This window comes from Limanda limanda, chromosome 4, assembly GCF_963576545.1.
Source record: "Limanda limanda chromosome 4, fLimLim1.1, whole genome shotgun sequence".
NCBI classification, from domain to species: Eukaryota; Metazoa; Chordata; class Actinopteri; order Pleuronectiformes; family Pleuronectidae; genus Limanda; species Limanda limanda.
The window spans coordinates 11,621,611-11,638,427 of NC_083639.1; the positions used below are offsets into that span (position 1 = coordinate 11,621,611).

The following is a 16,817-nucleotide window of genomic DNA, read 5'->3' on the forward strand; positions in this document are numbered from 1 at the left end:
TCTGTCTCATGATCAGAGTCCAAGCATGAACAGCTCTATGTGTCAATATTTCCTAAGGGTCATAGCGCCACCTACTGATCAGTGTGAAAATTATGTTGTTGGAACATTGACCAATTGACACAAAATTGCTCACGCTACATCAGAGCCCCTACTTGAACAGATATGTTAGTCTGTATGAAATATTACTGATGGCGCCACCTACTGGCAACAGGAAGTAAGCTTTGTTTTACAACTATCATTAAATTTACATAAAATGTTCACAGTGTGATATGCAGTTGATAGCGTTGACCGTGGGCTAATGAACAATTAGCCGGCAAGGATTAACATCACGTGACGGAAGCAGGAAGTGATGCGTTTATCCTTGCCACACTGCGCAAAATGCATGCAACACTTCAAAATGCATGTGTTCGGGCAGGCTCAGTGCTGCTTTGCAGTCCTAGAAATTGTAATTATAAATTATAATTTTTTATTTTTCAATTTTTTTATTTTATAATAGTCGGGAAATTATAATAATCACCAATAATTAACATTGTTGTTTGAGCAACACACATGGAGACAAAAGAAATAAATGATAAAATCACAGAATCTAAATCAATCGATCGATCAAATTTTATTTGTATAGCCCATATTCACAAATACAATTAGTCTCAAAGGGATTTAACAAGGTGTGACATTCCCTTCCCTTAACCTTCAACAAGAGTAAGGAAAAACTACTGAAAAAGACATTTTAACAGGTTAAAGAGAACATAGAAACCTCACAGAGAGCCACATGTGAGGCATCCCTCTCCCAGGACGGACAGAAGTGCAATAGATGCCTTGTGTAAAGGAGGACATCAGGAAGATAAGATTGATTAGAATAAACACTTTGTAACATAGTGGAAGGTCAATAAATTGATGGATTATTGTCAGTTATGGTTGAGTATCTAAGGAGAAATATTATATATCAAGCAATCTTGTTGTAATCTTAGTCCATGGTCAGTTGCCCCCTCAATCGTGGTCCACCACCACTATCAGATGCCAACACGATCCGCCATTATTATCACGATCAGCCAGCTAGACACAGGATCCGCCAGGTTCAAATCACTGCTTTTAATGACTCAAGTCTATTTGAGTATACAGAACTCAGCTGTGACTCCAGAATAATAACAAACCCAAACTCCAGCATAGAGAGGCTGAGTGAATGTGGTGTGGACTCTGTGGAGGAGAGTCATGGTGTCAGAGACGCTGTAGAAGGACAGAACACCTGCACTGTGATCCAGGTACACTCCTACTCTGGAGGACCAAGGACCTGACACTGGAGTCCTGATCCTGTTGTTATAAAAGATATAACTGTTTCCATAACAATGTAACGACCAAGATTTATCATTGAATCCAAATACACATTCTTGTGACTCTCCTTGTCTGCTGATATTCTTGTATGCGACTGCTACACTAACTAGTCCTCTAACCTCCACCTCCACCTCCCAGTAACAACGTCCAGTCAGACTCTCTCTACTCAGGACCTGACGCCAAACAGTGAATCTGTCTGGGTGATTGGAATAAGACTGTTCTTCTCTCATTAATGTTACTTTTCTGTTTCCCTCAGATAATAACAGCTCTTTGTTTGCTGTGTATGGATCCAGTGTGATTTCCTGTAAATATTTTAAGAACTCAGCTCTGGTCTCTGGCTCTGGTTGTGGAAGTAAAACATCCACTTGAGACACAATCTGTAAAATCTCTGTCTCTGTCTCACTCAGAATGTCCTGCAGTCGACCTCTGACCTGTGACACAGTTGCTTTCACGTCCTCAAAGTACCTCAGAGGACGGATCCTGATGCTGGATGAGTGTGTAGATTCACTGATGGACAGTGAGGGGTAGTTGTTTAGAAACTGGTTGTGATCCTCTGTGTCTGAGAGCTGCTTCAGTTCATGGTCTTTCCTCTTCAGCTTAGTGATCTCCTGCTCCAGTCTCTCCTGAAGCTCTCTGACTCGACTCACTTCAGTTTCCTGCTGGAATCTGATCTGCTGCTTCACATCAGAGCTTCTTTTCTTCAGCAGACGGATCAGCTCAGTGAAGATCTCCTCACTGTCCTCCACTGCTTTATCAGCAGAGCCATTGATGGCCTCCTCCTCCTTTTGAAGCAGCTTCACATCTTTCTTTCTGTCCTTGACTCCCTGCCGGATTGTTTGTCTCCTCAGCACAAGGTCTCTCTGCCTCTCACTCCTTTCTGCTGCAGCTGACACTGTGTCGTGGTCTTTATGTTCATCCACAGAGCAGAGATAACAGATACACTGCTGATCAGTGCGGCAGAACAACTTCCTAACCTCATCGTGACGAGAGCAGATGTTCTCCTGGAGCTTCACGGAGGGCTCCACCAGTTTGTGCTTCTTAAATGGAGGTGACTGAAAATGAGGCTGGAGGTGTTTTTTACAATAAGAGGCCAAACAAACCAAACAGGACTTGAGAGCTTTCAGTTTTCTACCAGTGCAGAAATCACAGGCCACATCTTCAGGTTCAGCATAGTTGTGATCAGCAGGAGCAGCTTGGAGTCCAGTTTTCTTCAGCTCCTCCACTAAATCAGCTAACATGGTGTTTTTCACCAAGACAGGCCTCGGTGTGAAGGTCTGTCTACACTGAGGGCAGCTGTAGCTTCCTCTCTCCTCCTCTTTGTCCCAGTGGGTGTTAATACAGCTCATACAGTAGCTGTGTCCACAGCCAGTAGTCACCGGATCCTTCAGCGGATCCAGACAAATCGAACAACTGAATCTTTCTCTGTCCAGTTGATTTTCTTGCTGCGCCATTTTAGCAGGTGCCAGTGGCTGTAGAACAGTTTCACTTCCTGTAAACATTAACAGATCCTTGCTCCTCCCTCTCTCGTTCACTTCCTGCACTGACTCATCTCCCACAGTTCACGGCAATTTCACAGTGGCCTGTTCATACCTGGTGTTAAGAGGAGCTTTCAGTTAGAGGCAGAGTGTGTTATCTTTCATTCACAATAGATGCATTTGATAATAAATCACATCTTTATTTATAAGGCACACCTTAAAACAAAGAAAGAAAAACTAGTAAAATTAACAAATACAAACTCCCTTATAGAATAATGAAAAACTAAAAAAGGAGAGAGCTGAGATAACTTTCATTCAATTTATTATTAATTTGATATATTTTAAAGTGTAAAATTGGATGGCCTTGTCTATTCATGGCTGATTATTTACTTATTCTGTTTTGTAAATTTGCAAATAAGGTGAAGAAAAGCACTGGAGAACGCACAGCAGCTTCTATTATAAACTTCATTTGCATACTACATTTCCATCTCTCACAAGAGCCAAACAGGCCTTATGGAGAATACAGATGATTCCATTATACGCGTACCTGTGCCACATGATCCTGTTTCTTTGGAAATCATGCAAATATTTGAAAGAGGTGTAAAAGTGTTCCTCGTACACTTTAAAAACACAGTTAAATATTTAATCACTGTGAATGGGCTTAAAACTCTCAGTATCACTGCATTATTTAAGAGCTAAAAAAAGAGCTGGTGATTTTGAATGAACTATCATGTTACATGACTTAAGCAGCAAAAACCTACAGTAAAATTTGTAAGTAATAGTTTTGGTAAAGGAAACATTGTAGTTCTATCTCTTAAAACTCAAAATTTACTGTTTTTCTTTCAGCAAGTTTTAGCAACATTTCATAGTGAAAAGATAAATGGTTTCCTTTTAAGTTTGGGGGTATTCACATGAAACACTCAGACATCAGATGGCACTTCCTTTATTGACAAGGGTGGAAAAAAACATCACACTTCGCTGGAATCTGTAAAGTACTTCGTTGACATCTTTTTTGTGCTGACGAAACATTCAGGGTAAATGACTAATCTGGTACAATTGTAAAACTGTTCAAAACTGCAGTAAGCACTCAATCCTCAATTTTAGTCCAGAGATCACGCAGTCCAACCGCTAACAGGGAAATAACAAAGTGCTGCGTTTAACAAAAAAAAGGAAATGTCCAGTTTTACTGACCAGGAAACGGTATTATTCCACATGTCTTAGACAAAATATGGCATAATCCTAAATTTAGTGTCACCAGACAACGATACCTGCTGTTGAGGTGGTTATTTTAAAACAAGGTTTTTTGTTTCAGGTGGTAAAATCCTTAACTGTAAAACACCAATGACAAAGAACCAATGCCATAAAATACAAAAGTTGAACAGTCACTATGATCTGAATGAACTCGGACATAAATGTAAACCACCTGCTTTTTCAGATCTCATGACAATCAATGCATCTTCCTCAAAAGCAACTGAAAAATGGAGAAGCTGCGGAGGCGATCAGTGCAGAGAAGTGCAGCGTCATGAGGACAAATGATGGCCTGCGTTTTCTTATCATGTATTACATATCTGATGAATTGATGGTTATCTATTTTTTTTCAGCCAATTTTAAAATCGGTTCAAATTTAATCAAACACAGTTGATTCAGTTTTAAATGTTAAATGTTACATTGAGGAGCGCTGGAGTCGGCAGTTTGGGTGTGTGGTGGTGGCAGCAGAGCAGCCGGAGTAAGGGAGAGAACCGCTTGGCGTGTTCTACACCAGTCTCCGTCTTTTGCAGTCACGCTCCATCGGGTCTTCAGTCATGTTGGAGGCTGCGCCCAGGGGAGAGACGCGGTTCAGCATGGAGTCATCCGATGCCTGACCGAAGAGCGCCATGAGCAGAGCAACGCCGAATCCTGTGGCACGCTCCCCCTGCGCAGACAAAATTCAACAAAAACAGGGATCAGATCACAATATCCAGTATCAATACTGTAAAGCTACCCATTAATTACCAGTTAGTGTCACTGAAACCCAATGATCCTGATAAATGAAACTTCAGTTTAGTCCACCATTAACTCCTTGCTTGAGAGAAGACAGATGAGTTTAAAGATACACTCTGTCGTTGTAAAGCGGTAAAAGTGATCAGTCATATTTTTGTCATGCGCTGAATCACAAGACCAGAGCATCAGATCAAATCAATCAAAAAGCATATACACCACTTTCCATGTTTTAGATGCAAAATTACTCTCTACCAGTTGATACAAAGGTCATGATTCATAAACCGCCTGCTGCAACTTCCTAAAACATTCTGCTGACTAGCTTCTTTCAGACTCCTGAGTTTCTGATGGCAGTTAGAACTGACCTCAAAACCAGTTACGGCTCTATACAGACATTGACAAATCCACATTAGTATTACAGACAGGTTGTATAAGGTTTTGTATAAGGTTTTCTATTTTTTAAGTAACAATTCAACGATAGAGGTGAACTTGTAGAGGTCCATGTCTTTCTCTTGTAAAGTCATAACTACACAGTACACAAAGCCAGCAGCTACAGGAAGACAAGGTCTGAGCAAGTTTTATTTCTGACACCAAAGTTCACAGCTTGTGTAATTTGTAATGACACCTGCCTGCTCACTTAAGATCAGTTAATGTCAAGTCAAGTCAACTGCAGGCAGTCAACAAATGCACACGCCTAAAAACAGGCTACTGCAGAAAGTTGTGATTATCCCCTGATCTGTTCCAGGACAAAAACAGCACATCAGAACCTCCAGTACTCACAATGTGAACAGGAGAGGCGATGTCAACATGGACCCAGACGCCGGACCAATCAAAGCCCAAGTGGGAGCCAATAAAGAGACCGGCGCAGGAACTCTGTGCGTTCTCCCGATCCTGTCAAAACACAAAGGACAAAAAACCTCAGCAACTTTATAAAATCAAATATATCACCAACAACATCACATTAGAAGATCCAAGACAAATAAATGCTACTCGATATGAAAATCAATCTGCAGGCGCCAAGTTTTTCTTTAAAACATTTCAGAAAAAAAACATGCACCAAGAGAAGCTAAAAAGAGCAATTGGTATTTACATTATTACAGTCCTCATTGATCAAATATTAAACTAGAAATATAATATACTTATTATGTCTTTCAAACTATCTAATGCAAGATATTCATGCGTTTTCTCATGTCTTCAGGATGGACGTTGGATTGGTTACTTACTGCCACTGAGTTCTTCATGTCAGCCATGGCAGAGGTGAACTCGCTGAAGTGCAGCTCGGGGCAGTAAACCAGAGGGTGAGCGAGATCTCCGCTGCTGCGTCCTGCACGCACACACGCAACCTCCCATTGCTCACTGTTGGTCATCACAGCTGCATGGTACTTACCTGTGGAGATCCCCTGAACGACAACAACAAAAAGGTTTAGGAAACAAAGACGATACCTGTCGAAGGATTAAACATCAGTCACTGTGGCTGTCACTGACCTGTGCCCCCGTCAGAGTTGCCATATCCAGAATAATATCAGCCGACAGGTCTTTGCTGGCATACACCACCCCATCAGACAGCACCAGCCTGCCCTCGGCATCAGTGTTGTTGATCTCCACTGTCCTTGAGGATGAAACAGATGAATGTTCAAGTCAAAAAAGTTCAAGTTCATTTCTTTGGATTTGACTTGTAAACACCGAGTGAAATCACACCACGAACGGACAGGAAACACAGAGCAAATCAAATGAGGAAATGGACACTTTAGAAATATAATTCCAAGCAGATGATACAATACATGAAGTCAGGCCTCACTTTCCAGAGTAGAGAGTGTGGATATCATCAGGTCGTGTGGCTGTAGGGCCAACGGAGTTCTCTGCAAGGCAAAACACTGCATGGAGGTTATCCTTAAAGCCCTGCAGCAAAAAGAAGAATGACAGCAGGAGAATTATAGAGCAGGTTATAATGACAGTGGAGAAATAATCCAAAAAGTCACCTCACCTGTTTAATAGTAGCTTTAAAAGCTCCTAAAATAGCAGCAGCTCCACCACAGTCTCTCTTCATTCCTGGCATTGTAGTCTACAAACAAGGAAAACATATTTAATGTGATGAAACATGCAATTAATTAAATATCTGATGTTGCTGCACCTTGTAATTGCAGAAAAAGGGCTTACTTTTATATGTCACTACAGTACTCTGGTGCATGCAGCTGCAATTGCATGTGAAGGGATTATTGAGAATCTGCTTAAAGCTTAATCTAGATGGTCAGGGGTGTCATGCAGGTTATAGGATCACTGAGATCACAGTGTGTTACTACACACTACCATCTGGAACAATAAAGTTTACCGTGTGATAAAATGTATTATTGTAATTAACCCAGCATGCAGTCCAGTGTTAATTTTGGCAGCTATTTTTGATTTAGTCTTAGTCTTTTGATGAAAATGCATATTACTTTTAGTCTAGTTTTAGTCATTTTTATCCTTCTTAGTTTTAGTCTAGTTTTAGTCGACGAAAACAAATTACATTTTAGTCTAGTTTTAGTCGACGAAAACAAATTACATTTTAGTCTAGTTTTAGTCACATTTAATAGCCACATTAAACTCCTTATCTTCCCTTCTCAGGTCCAGGGACCCCCTGTGTTGTGTCTACAACTGCGTACTAGTCTAGCTTGCAGTACTTAGGTTGTCCATTAGATGTCCCTCCTATAGGTCTATAGCAGGGGTCGGCAACCTTTACTATCAAAAGAGCCATTTTGCCCCCTCTTCCCCCAAATAAAATTTGTCTGGAGCCGCAAAACATATTTGATAACAAAGCTGATAACATTTTATATAAAGTTATACTATACTAATCTGTAGATTATTGCATTTATGAAATTATAGAACAACAATAAAGAAAACTGTTGACATTTTATTTATTTTTACCTGTTTCAACAAAGGGAAACACCAAATGCTTATGAAGAGGAGAAGAAAATACACAGGCAAGTGTAGGCCTACTTTGAAATAAATTAAACGCAGAACTATGTAGGGTTATTTGAGTCATCCCCATATTTGTGGGAAATGTATGAAATAAGAAGTACCCTATTTTGAAATAAATAAAAACATATAGCTGCAGCCTATATATTTTAGTTGGCGTTGGCGAAATGTGAAAACAAAAAGTGAAAGCAGATCAGACCGGAGGCGGACACAGAGGCTGGAGCTCTGTAGAAACCAGCTGCAGCCTCTGCTCTGATCCAGAAGCTGCGGCGCTGATCTCAGAGCAGCTGAGACCAGAGAAACTCAGTGTTTTCACTGTTTCCATAGTTAAGAAGCAGCCGGGAAGTCAGTGACCGGCCTGCTTTACGTGAACGATCTCTGATCTCACTGTCTCTCTGAGCGAGTGCGCGGGGGCGGAGCCGCGGGACCGGAGCGCATCTGGGAGACACACACACGCAGACACACACACTCGCCGCTCCGGGTACTTCATGACGGCCTGATACGATTATGTTTTTAAAAATTGTTGTGACTTAGTCAACCGCCAACATTTTCGTTTCGTCTCGTCTCGTTAACGAAAATTAAAATAGATTTCGTCATAGTTTTTATTTTCAAAGATCCATTTCGTTACGTCTTCGTCTTGTCTTAGTCATGGGAAAAGGGGCGTTAACGAATATTTTTCATTATCGTTATCGTCAACGAAATTAACACTGATGCAGTCAGGTGCAAGGATAGGGACCAAGACATGCCAACCCTCGAATCAACCAATAGTCCTATGCATGTAAAGAGCGTTGCCAACTACGTTTTGTTGGGCTCATCTGCACACAAAGAACTGATGCTTGAAACAATCTCCTGGAGAGGGGCTGTGCTGTTGCCTTTTCCAGAATTGCCCTGGATTTGGGGATACTCAAAAAACTCTGAATCCTTTTGCATTCTACACAGACAATGAAAGGGTTGCTCAAATGCAATTGCAAGTGGCAAAGTTAAAGGCTCTGACTGTGTCTGAAAGTTGAACCTGACCAATATCATATTTCTGGCTAAGCTCACCGAGGAAGTCGAGAAGCTGCAGCAAGGTGTTAGTTGTGGATAAGATTCTACCCCTCCATAAATGTCATTTTTAAATTTAGAAATCGCAAAGAACTCTCACAAATCTACAGTCGTATCAGATCTCATATCTGCTATGGTTAGATACTTTTCCTGCAGAGTGAAAACAGCTCTTAAGATATTCATGTTTAAACAATTGAACAACATGATAACTAGAGTTATGTTCTGTGGGGACTTAGCATTACAAAGAGACTTTTTTCATGATGTACAACAGATAATATCACATCTCCAGAGGAAAACTAGGAGTACCTTTCCCTTGATGCTGAGTCCACCAGTGTCATACACAATGCCCTTCCCCACCCATGCAATGGTTTGGGTCGCACCATTTGGTGTGTGGCTCAGGACGGCTAATGCAGGAGGATGCTCTGCTGCCTTTCCAACTCCATAGATACCTGACCGCATAAAAGGAGAGTAAATAGATAAATAATCCAAACTACCAATAATCAAACTAAATTAAAAAAAATCTTTCACTAACTGGAATTGAAAATCTCAATTTCCCAAATGAAGAGCATAATTGGATAAATAACACTCTACGAATACTTTAAGATACTGTTGAAAACACAACAACATCGTAATCATACCACTGATGAAGAAAAACATGTCACCCATTATAATGGAAACTCTCAAAATGACCGGTTATGAAAAATAATGACTTAATACTGATTAAATCTTTTCAACACTTATCGTCAATTATTTCTCAGCAAAATGTTGTAAACAGTCTTCTATAACAGTTGAGCTCTCAAAAAATAAGCACATTACAGACATCTACTTGCACACATACCTCCAAACCCTCTTTGTTTCAATTCCTCTCCACGAATGATCACTGGAGTGATTCCAAGTTCAGTTCCCACAGCCTTGATCTCCTAAAAACAGAAATTGATATATGTAACAGAAGTCTAGAGTAAAATACAAGTATTATATTCCTGTAGTCATGTCAACAAAACCGAAATTATTTCACTTACATCCAAGAAGTGATCTGTATTCATCTCATTGCACGGTGTGTCCACAATGCGAGCTGCCAGGCGCACTCCATCCGCAGCATTGGAGAGACACTAAACACAAAAAAATCTTAGGATATAGTAGAATGTTTGGTAATGAAACGCTGTGTAAATCTAATAGAAATTGGAACAACCCCCCACAAAAATCTGGGCATTACCTCAAGCTCTGCGACACCCAGGGCACTGCTCTCTTGTCCAACGATCAGAAACTCCACAGTGACGTGCTTTTTCTCAGCCCTGCGTGAGGATGAGGAGCGACGAGAGAAGACGGGGAAGGCCCGAGAGATGGCACAAGAAGATGCAAACACATCTGAACGCTCGCACACCATCTGGAGAGGAAAGAAATAATCATATCAGCAACTCAGTCACAAAGCTGTCGTTCCACAACCCAGTGTTGAAACAGAAGAAAGAAAACTCCACCCGCCAAGATTAATTAACCAGGGCTGAGAGGGCTGAACAATTGAAATGAGGATACTAACCACGATGCAGCGAGTGTTCCCTCCAGGCAGACAGGAGCGGACCAGACGGGACAAAAAGTGGGCAGAAGACGGGCTGTTGTGTCTGCTGACCCGCGAAGGAAGGGCAGCCACCGTAGCATGGTTCAGGTACAGGGGGCAGCTGTCTGTTGGGTTTGGGTTCAAACCCTTCAGAGCTGCCTGCCAGACCTGAGAAAACATGACAGAACAGCCATTTTAGGGTCAGTATACAAACACGACAGCTTTGCAGGATTTGTCGTGCAAACATTAAAATCCTGCACGGAAAAGGAAGGAGGGAGATACAGTATATCATGTATACAAGGATATCATAAAATCCTGCACACTGTGAATCACTTGCACTCACTGTATTGACACCATTACCATCCAAAGAGCAGAGTCAACATCTATAACTTCCTGGAGTGCAAGAATTGATCGTATATGATCTTATGTTAAGGAGAAGCCAATTAGACTAAAGCTACTTCTCTGCCCGTCATCCTGGACAGAGTCTACAATGGAGTGACCATCACATGGGAGATTTTTGTGATGCTGTGGGGGTGGATCTGGACTCTGACTGTCAGATCGAATGATGCCGTCCTAGTTACAGACTTCTCTTGGACAATGTCTCCCACCCACTCAATGACGTGATGGCTAAGCACTGGAGAACATTCAGTAGCAGACTTGTTTCACAGAGATGCACCAAAGAGCGGCATAGGAAGTCATTTCTGCCTGTGGCTGGTCATCAGGCTTTATGATTCCTCCAGCCAGCGTGGGTCAGACACCGAATACATGGACAGGGACTCATGTTAGCACATTACACCTTAATTTATCTGAGATTTACCTTCTGATGAATATAAGGAAAAACGTATAAGGGACATTCTCCATCATGTCCTATGTTCTAAAATGGGAAAGTGTTTAGTTTAAAAAGGCATAGAGGTAATGTTGTCTGATCTACTGAGCCGGCCACATGGCTTGCATAGTACTGCCATACAAGCCAGTAGCCAGTCAGATTTACCTTTAGTCTCAGCCTACCCTGGAGTTCGGCCTGTATCGGTAATTACAAGGCCAAAACACTTGACACTGATCTACACAACTGAAGTCATGTCCCAAACACTTGCTAACATCTACTGGTAGTCATGGTTATTTAAATTGTGCAGAAGACCTTCAAACGTACAAGGGATATTCACCATCTCGTTATATATTCCAAATGTAAATTCTTATTCAGCTTAATTTTATACATTCTATTGCAGGGCACAGTGTTTTTTTTTACAAACAATTTCCCACCAAGGGTCAGTTCTGTATTTCTGATGAATACAGTATTACTGCTGATTTGGACGTGGAAACAAACATAATTTCTCATATGCCATAACTTCAAATGCAGCCTAGGTGTCTGAGTCTGGAGACACCAAAACCACGTGGGAATCCAACAATACGTAAAATTAGAGAAGACTGTAGTTTTGATAAATTACAGGCTTCCCACATTCACCCAGCTTCAGTGTCGTACAGTCCATCTAGCCCTTGTGACAGATCCGGGCCCTGGAGGCAGCAGAGGGAGGACCGTGTTGGACAATCATCGTCACAGGATCCTGAGCAGCAGTGACACAGACTGATCCGATCCTTGACCTCAGCAGCCTCTCTTCAGACTGCAGGTTACACAACCACCTCGGAGGACTTTGCACCTCTCACTTACAACAAGGAGATCAGCGTGTCTGGGTCTGACCTCCGCGGACCTGTCACTGTGCACCAGGAACACAATGTCCTCTGCACATGGAGCCGGAGGCTGCAGACTCTGCATCACTGTTATGATCACGGAAGTGTTTGTTTGCATTGTTTCCTGTTTCTGACCAAGTTGGAGAACACCCTTGAACGTCAAGAGCTGAGCGGTTTAAAATCATTTAAATGACACATATAATTAGCTAGTGTTAAAACGGCCTTAAGACAATGCATTACTCAAAGCTCATAAACATGTTTTTTCCACCGATATATAATCACGCATCTACCTAGCTGCCGTGTTAGAGGAACCTGGTTAACCTCGCTAGTTAGCTTGTCGTGGTGCTAGTTATAACGAGCTACTCGTGCACCACGACGCTAGCACTACATTCATTTGGCTAGCCTAGCAGCGTTAGCTCCGGCTAGCTGTCCCCTCCCACCGTGAGTCGACAGGTTACCTCTTTGCTGACGAGCGGCTGCAGCTTCCCCTTCACTTGGCTCCAGGTGACCTGCTGCAGGTTGCTCTGCTGCCCGACGATGAGCACCGGGCGGCTGGGCGGCTCCGAGTCTCCGGCCGAAGCCTTGAACTCCAGCACCACGTTCGCCATGTTTGCGACCTGCCACAGAGAGAGAGGCGGAGTGACAGCGGGAAAGTGGACGGACCGCTTTGGTTCACTGTGGAGCCCAGACCGGCGGCGACGGCAGCCGAGAGAGGACCAAACTGTTCCTCTACGCTTTCATTTATAGAGGGAAGTAATGCGCGGTCCACAACGACCTCTTTCTGTGAGCAGTAAGTACTACATGAAGACCAGAAAGGAGAGCTGTACAATATTTAAATCTTTTTACAATAGTCATACAAATATGCTGTCTTTGCTTTAACGAGACTAAATAAATAAAACAAAGCAGGCAATTGTTTTCAACCCTGTCTGTGTATATGTGGAAAAAATAACTAGAAAAAAATCATGATGGCTTTCACCAAACTTCTAGATGGTTTTGGAAGAACCGATCAAAGGTCAACAAAATCTGTCAGAAAACACATTTCCACAATAAAAAAGGGCTTCAGAGAGACAATGTAAAGCTTACATTATCCATGCCTTCCTTCTTCCTTTCTCTTTGTAATTTTTACCTCCTCCTTTCCTCAACTCGTTGGTTCCTTTTCAACTATTTCATTTTCCTTCTCTTCTTTCACTTGCCTTGATCTCCATCTTTATCTTACCCTTCTTCTTTATCATGTATTTTTAATGCAAATTAAAGGGCAAGTCTGTAATGAATAAGAATGTATTCATAATGTTGCCATATTTGGAAGCTTATTAAAAATATTCCTTGAGACCTTAAAAGTTACTTTGAGTGGATTCTTGTTCATGGTGTCTCTGACTATACTGAGATACATTTTTGTGTATTTTTACTGTAAAATAACTGAGAAAATGAAAGGTGAAATCTGTGAAAGTGGCCCAATGTATTCATAATGTTGCCATATTTGGAAGCTTATTACATCCTGGAAGGATAGATGGGGGGGGAGGGGGGGGTCGTACATTAAAAGAACACAAGGAAGTGCATAGACGAAACACATTAGAAAGTTGAATGAAACATGACATTTTCATCATCTTAAAGTTCTTATCTCTCAGTCATTACAAAAATGTGTTAATCGAAATTTCTATCAATAACTTAAAAAAATGTTACCTTTTGGTGAGCAAGAACTGCCTCACGGATCTTCAAGCGATTAACAAAAGTGTTTGAAACCTTCAAGACACTGCAGACATTTTTCCAAAAACCAGCTGGACGGCTCACACTGTAGTCCTTTATATTCCCACCGGGTTCAGAAAATGTCCTGATAGTCAATAGTATTTCTTGGAGGCTTCTTTTCAGATGTCTTCCCTTTGAAATTAAATAAGGCGATAAAGCATTTGCATGTCAAAATGTTTTGAAGCAGTGAAGGATGTTGTGTCAGTGAAACATAAACTATTTACAAACATAATGACTTGTAATGCTATAGCATCACTAAAAGTAAGATCAAAAGTAAATACTTTTTATATTGTGTGAATGTATTGCGCTTTCCAACTTGCCTTTCCAAAGGTGGTAAAAGTACAAAATCTGAAAACAAAATAATTAAGAAAACATTTTAAAAAAAATACATGATGCAGTGAGCATGTTTAGGACTGTAGCTCATGTCTTATTTTGTATTATTCTAAGAGATATATTACACGCACAAACCCAAGAAACAAAATCATGAAAGTATGACAAAATAATGGTGGAACTGAAACTCTGGAAAATACCAAACCGTTACAGTTACATTCTTCACTAGACCTTCTATTTCAATCACGATCACAAGACAAGAAATAGGGTGAATCATCCTGAAGCTATGTATGAATCTAGATGAAGCATCATCCGAATCCTCAGGTAGCCGTTAGAAAACGAAGGACGCTACTTGAGAAGCAAGTGCTTCCATGTACAACATCAGTCTAACACCTAATGGCGTCCACCATGACCCTATGGCGATTCGAGTGACAGCAAAAAGTTAAAAAAAGCCTTTTTCAAAAGACATAGCTGATTCGCTTCTTACCTGTCCATCTTTGCATTCCACGCTCCAGAACTTTCTATCTCAAAAGCACCCCCTTCCTTTAAATTCCCTATCAAAACAAGAGTCCCAACCAACAACCTGCTTACAACAGGATGAACTACACGTCAACCTTCCAAAATAAAGTCATTGTAAGAACATTGTTGAGATCTTAATTAAACCACTGCTATTGTTTTCACTTACTAAACTGACAACCACTCAAAGTAACTTTTAGGCTCTCAAGGAATATTTTTAATCAGCTTCCAAATATGGCAACATTATGAATACATTCTGTCACGGTTAGATGAGGGAGAGATGGACCCAGGATGCAGAGGTAGCAAAATAAAGTAATTTAATATAATAAAAGCCCTTAAACAGGACACAAACAAAACATAAAACGCTTACAGGGAATGATGGAGGGAAACGAGAACCCGAGGATCAAAATCCAGCGACAAGGCGCACGGAAGACACAGAGGATCCAGGACGGGACAGCGGGACAAGAACGAACCATATACTACGTAAAATAACGAGTAACAACAAGTACAACCTGACACCGGACAAGGGGAAACACAGTGGCTTAAATACACAGGGAAGACAGGGGCAATTGGACAGAGGAGGAAGTGAAGACAGAGACAACACACAAGGAACACAAGACTACAAAATAAAACATGAACCAGAAAACCCAAAGAGTGAAAATTAACAAACTAAAATGACAGACCATGACAACATTCTTCCTTTCACAGGTTTCCCCTTTAATTTTCTCAGTTATTCTACAGTAAAAATACACAAAAATGTATCTCAGTATAGTCAGAGACACCATGAACAAGAATCCACTCAAATTAACTTTTAAGGTCTCAAGGAATATTTTTAATAAGCTTCCAAATATGGCAACATTATGAATACATTGGGCCTATTGCACAGATTTCACCTTTCATTTTCTCCATTATTCTACAGTAAAAATACACAAAATTATAGCTCAGTATAGTCAGAGACACCATGAACAAGAATCCACTGAAAGTAACTTTTAAGGTCTCAAGGAATATTTTTAATAAGCTTCCAAATATGGCTAAATTATGAATACATTGGGCCACTTTCACAGATTTCACCTTTCATTTTCTCAGTCATTCTACAGTAAAAATACACAAAAATGTATCTCAGTATATTCAGAGACACCATTAACAAGAATCCACTCAAATTAACTTTAAAGGTCTCAATGAATATTTTTAATAAGCTTCCAAATATGGCAACATTATGAATACATTGGGCCACTTTTACAGATTTCACCTTTCATTTTCTCAGTTATTTTACAGTAAAAATACACAAAAATGTATCTCAGTATAGTCAGAGACACCATGAACAAGAATCTACTCAAAGTAACTTTTAAGGTCTCAAGGAATATTTTTAATAAGCTTCCAAATATGGCAACATTATGAATACATTGGGCCACTTTTACAGATTTCACCTTTCATTTTCTCAGTTATTTTACAGTAAAAGTACACAAAAATGTATCTCAGTATAGTCAGAGACACCATGAACAAGAATCCACTCAAAGTAACTTTTAAGGTCTCAATGAATATTTTTAATAAGCTTCCAAATATGGCTAAATTATGAATACATTGGCCTATTTCACAGATTTCACCTTTCATTTTCTCAGTTATTCTACAGTAAAAATACACAAAAATATATCTCAGTATAGTCAGAGACACCATTAACAAGAATCCACTCAAATTAACTTTTAAGGTCTCAATGAATATTTTTAATAAGCTTCCAAATATGGCAACATTATGAATACAGTGGGCCACTTTTACAGATTTCACCTTTCATTTTCTCAGTTATTTTACAGTAAAAATACACAAAAATGTATCTCAGTATAGTCAGAGACACCATGAACAAGAATCTACTCAATTTAACTTTTAAGGTCTCAAGGAATATTTTTAATAAGCTTCCAAATATGGCAACATTATGAATACATTGGGCCACTTTTACAGATTTCACCTTTCATTTTCTCAGTTATTTTACAGTAAAAGTACACAAAAATGTATCTCAGTATAGTCAGAGACACCATGAACAAGAATCCACTCAAAGTAACTTTTAAGGTCTCAATGAATATTTTTAATAAGCTTCCAAATATGGCTAAATTATGAATACATTGGCCTATTTCACAGATTTCACCTTTCATTTTCTCAGTTATTCTACAGTAAAAATACACAAAAATATATCTCAGTATAGTCAGAGACACCATTAA

The 16,817-nt window shown here is 40.3% G+C and overlaps 2 protein-coding genes across 2 annotated transcripts; both read right to left on the minus strand.

The window, feature by feature from the left end:
* Positions 1-587: 587 nt before the first annotated feature.
* Positions 588-2,827, minus strand: LOC133000025 (tripartite motif-containing protein 16-like). Its single transcript, XM_061069879.1, has one exon. It carries the CDS (start codon positions 2,778-2,780, stop codon positions 1,104-1,106), a length of 1,677 nt encoding a protein of 558 aa, XP_060925862.1. The 5' UTR covers positions 2,781-2,827; the 3' UTR covers positions 588-1,103.
* A 904-nt stretch (positions 2,828-3,731) lies between these two features.
* Positions 3,732-12,709, minus strand: npepl1 (aminopeptidase like 1). Its single transcript, XM_061069409.1, has 12 exons — positions 12,477-12,709; positions 10,315-10,500; positions 9,994-10,164; positions 9,800-9,889; positions 9,619-9,700; positions 9,087-9,229; positions 6,766-6,843; positions 6,580-6,680; positions 6,267-6,390; positions 6,005-6,181; positions 5,562-5,672; positions 3,732-4,716 (listed from the first exon to the last, which is right to left on the minus strand). Exons 1-12 carry the CDS (start codon positions 12,624-12,626, stop codon positions 4,558-4,560), a joined length of 1,572 nt encoding a protein of 523 aa, XP_060925392.1. The 5' UTR covers positions 12,627-12,709; the 3' UTR covers positions 3,732-4,557.
* Positions 12,710-16,817: the final 4,108 nt, after the last annotated feature.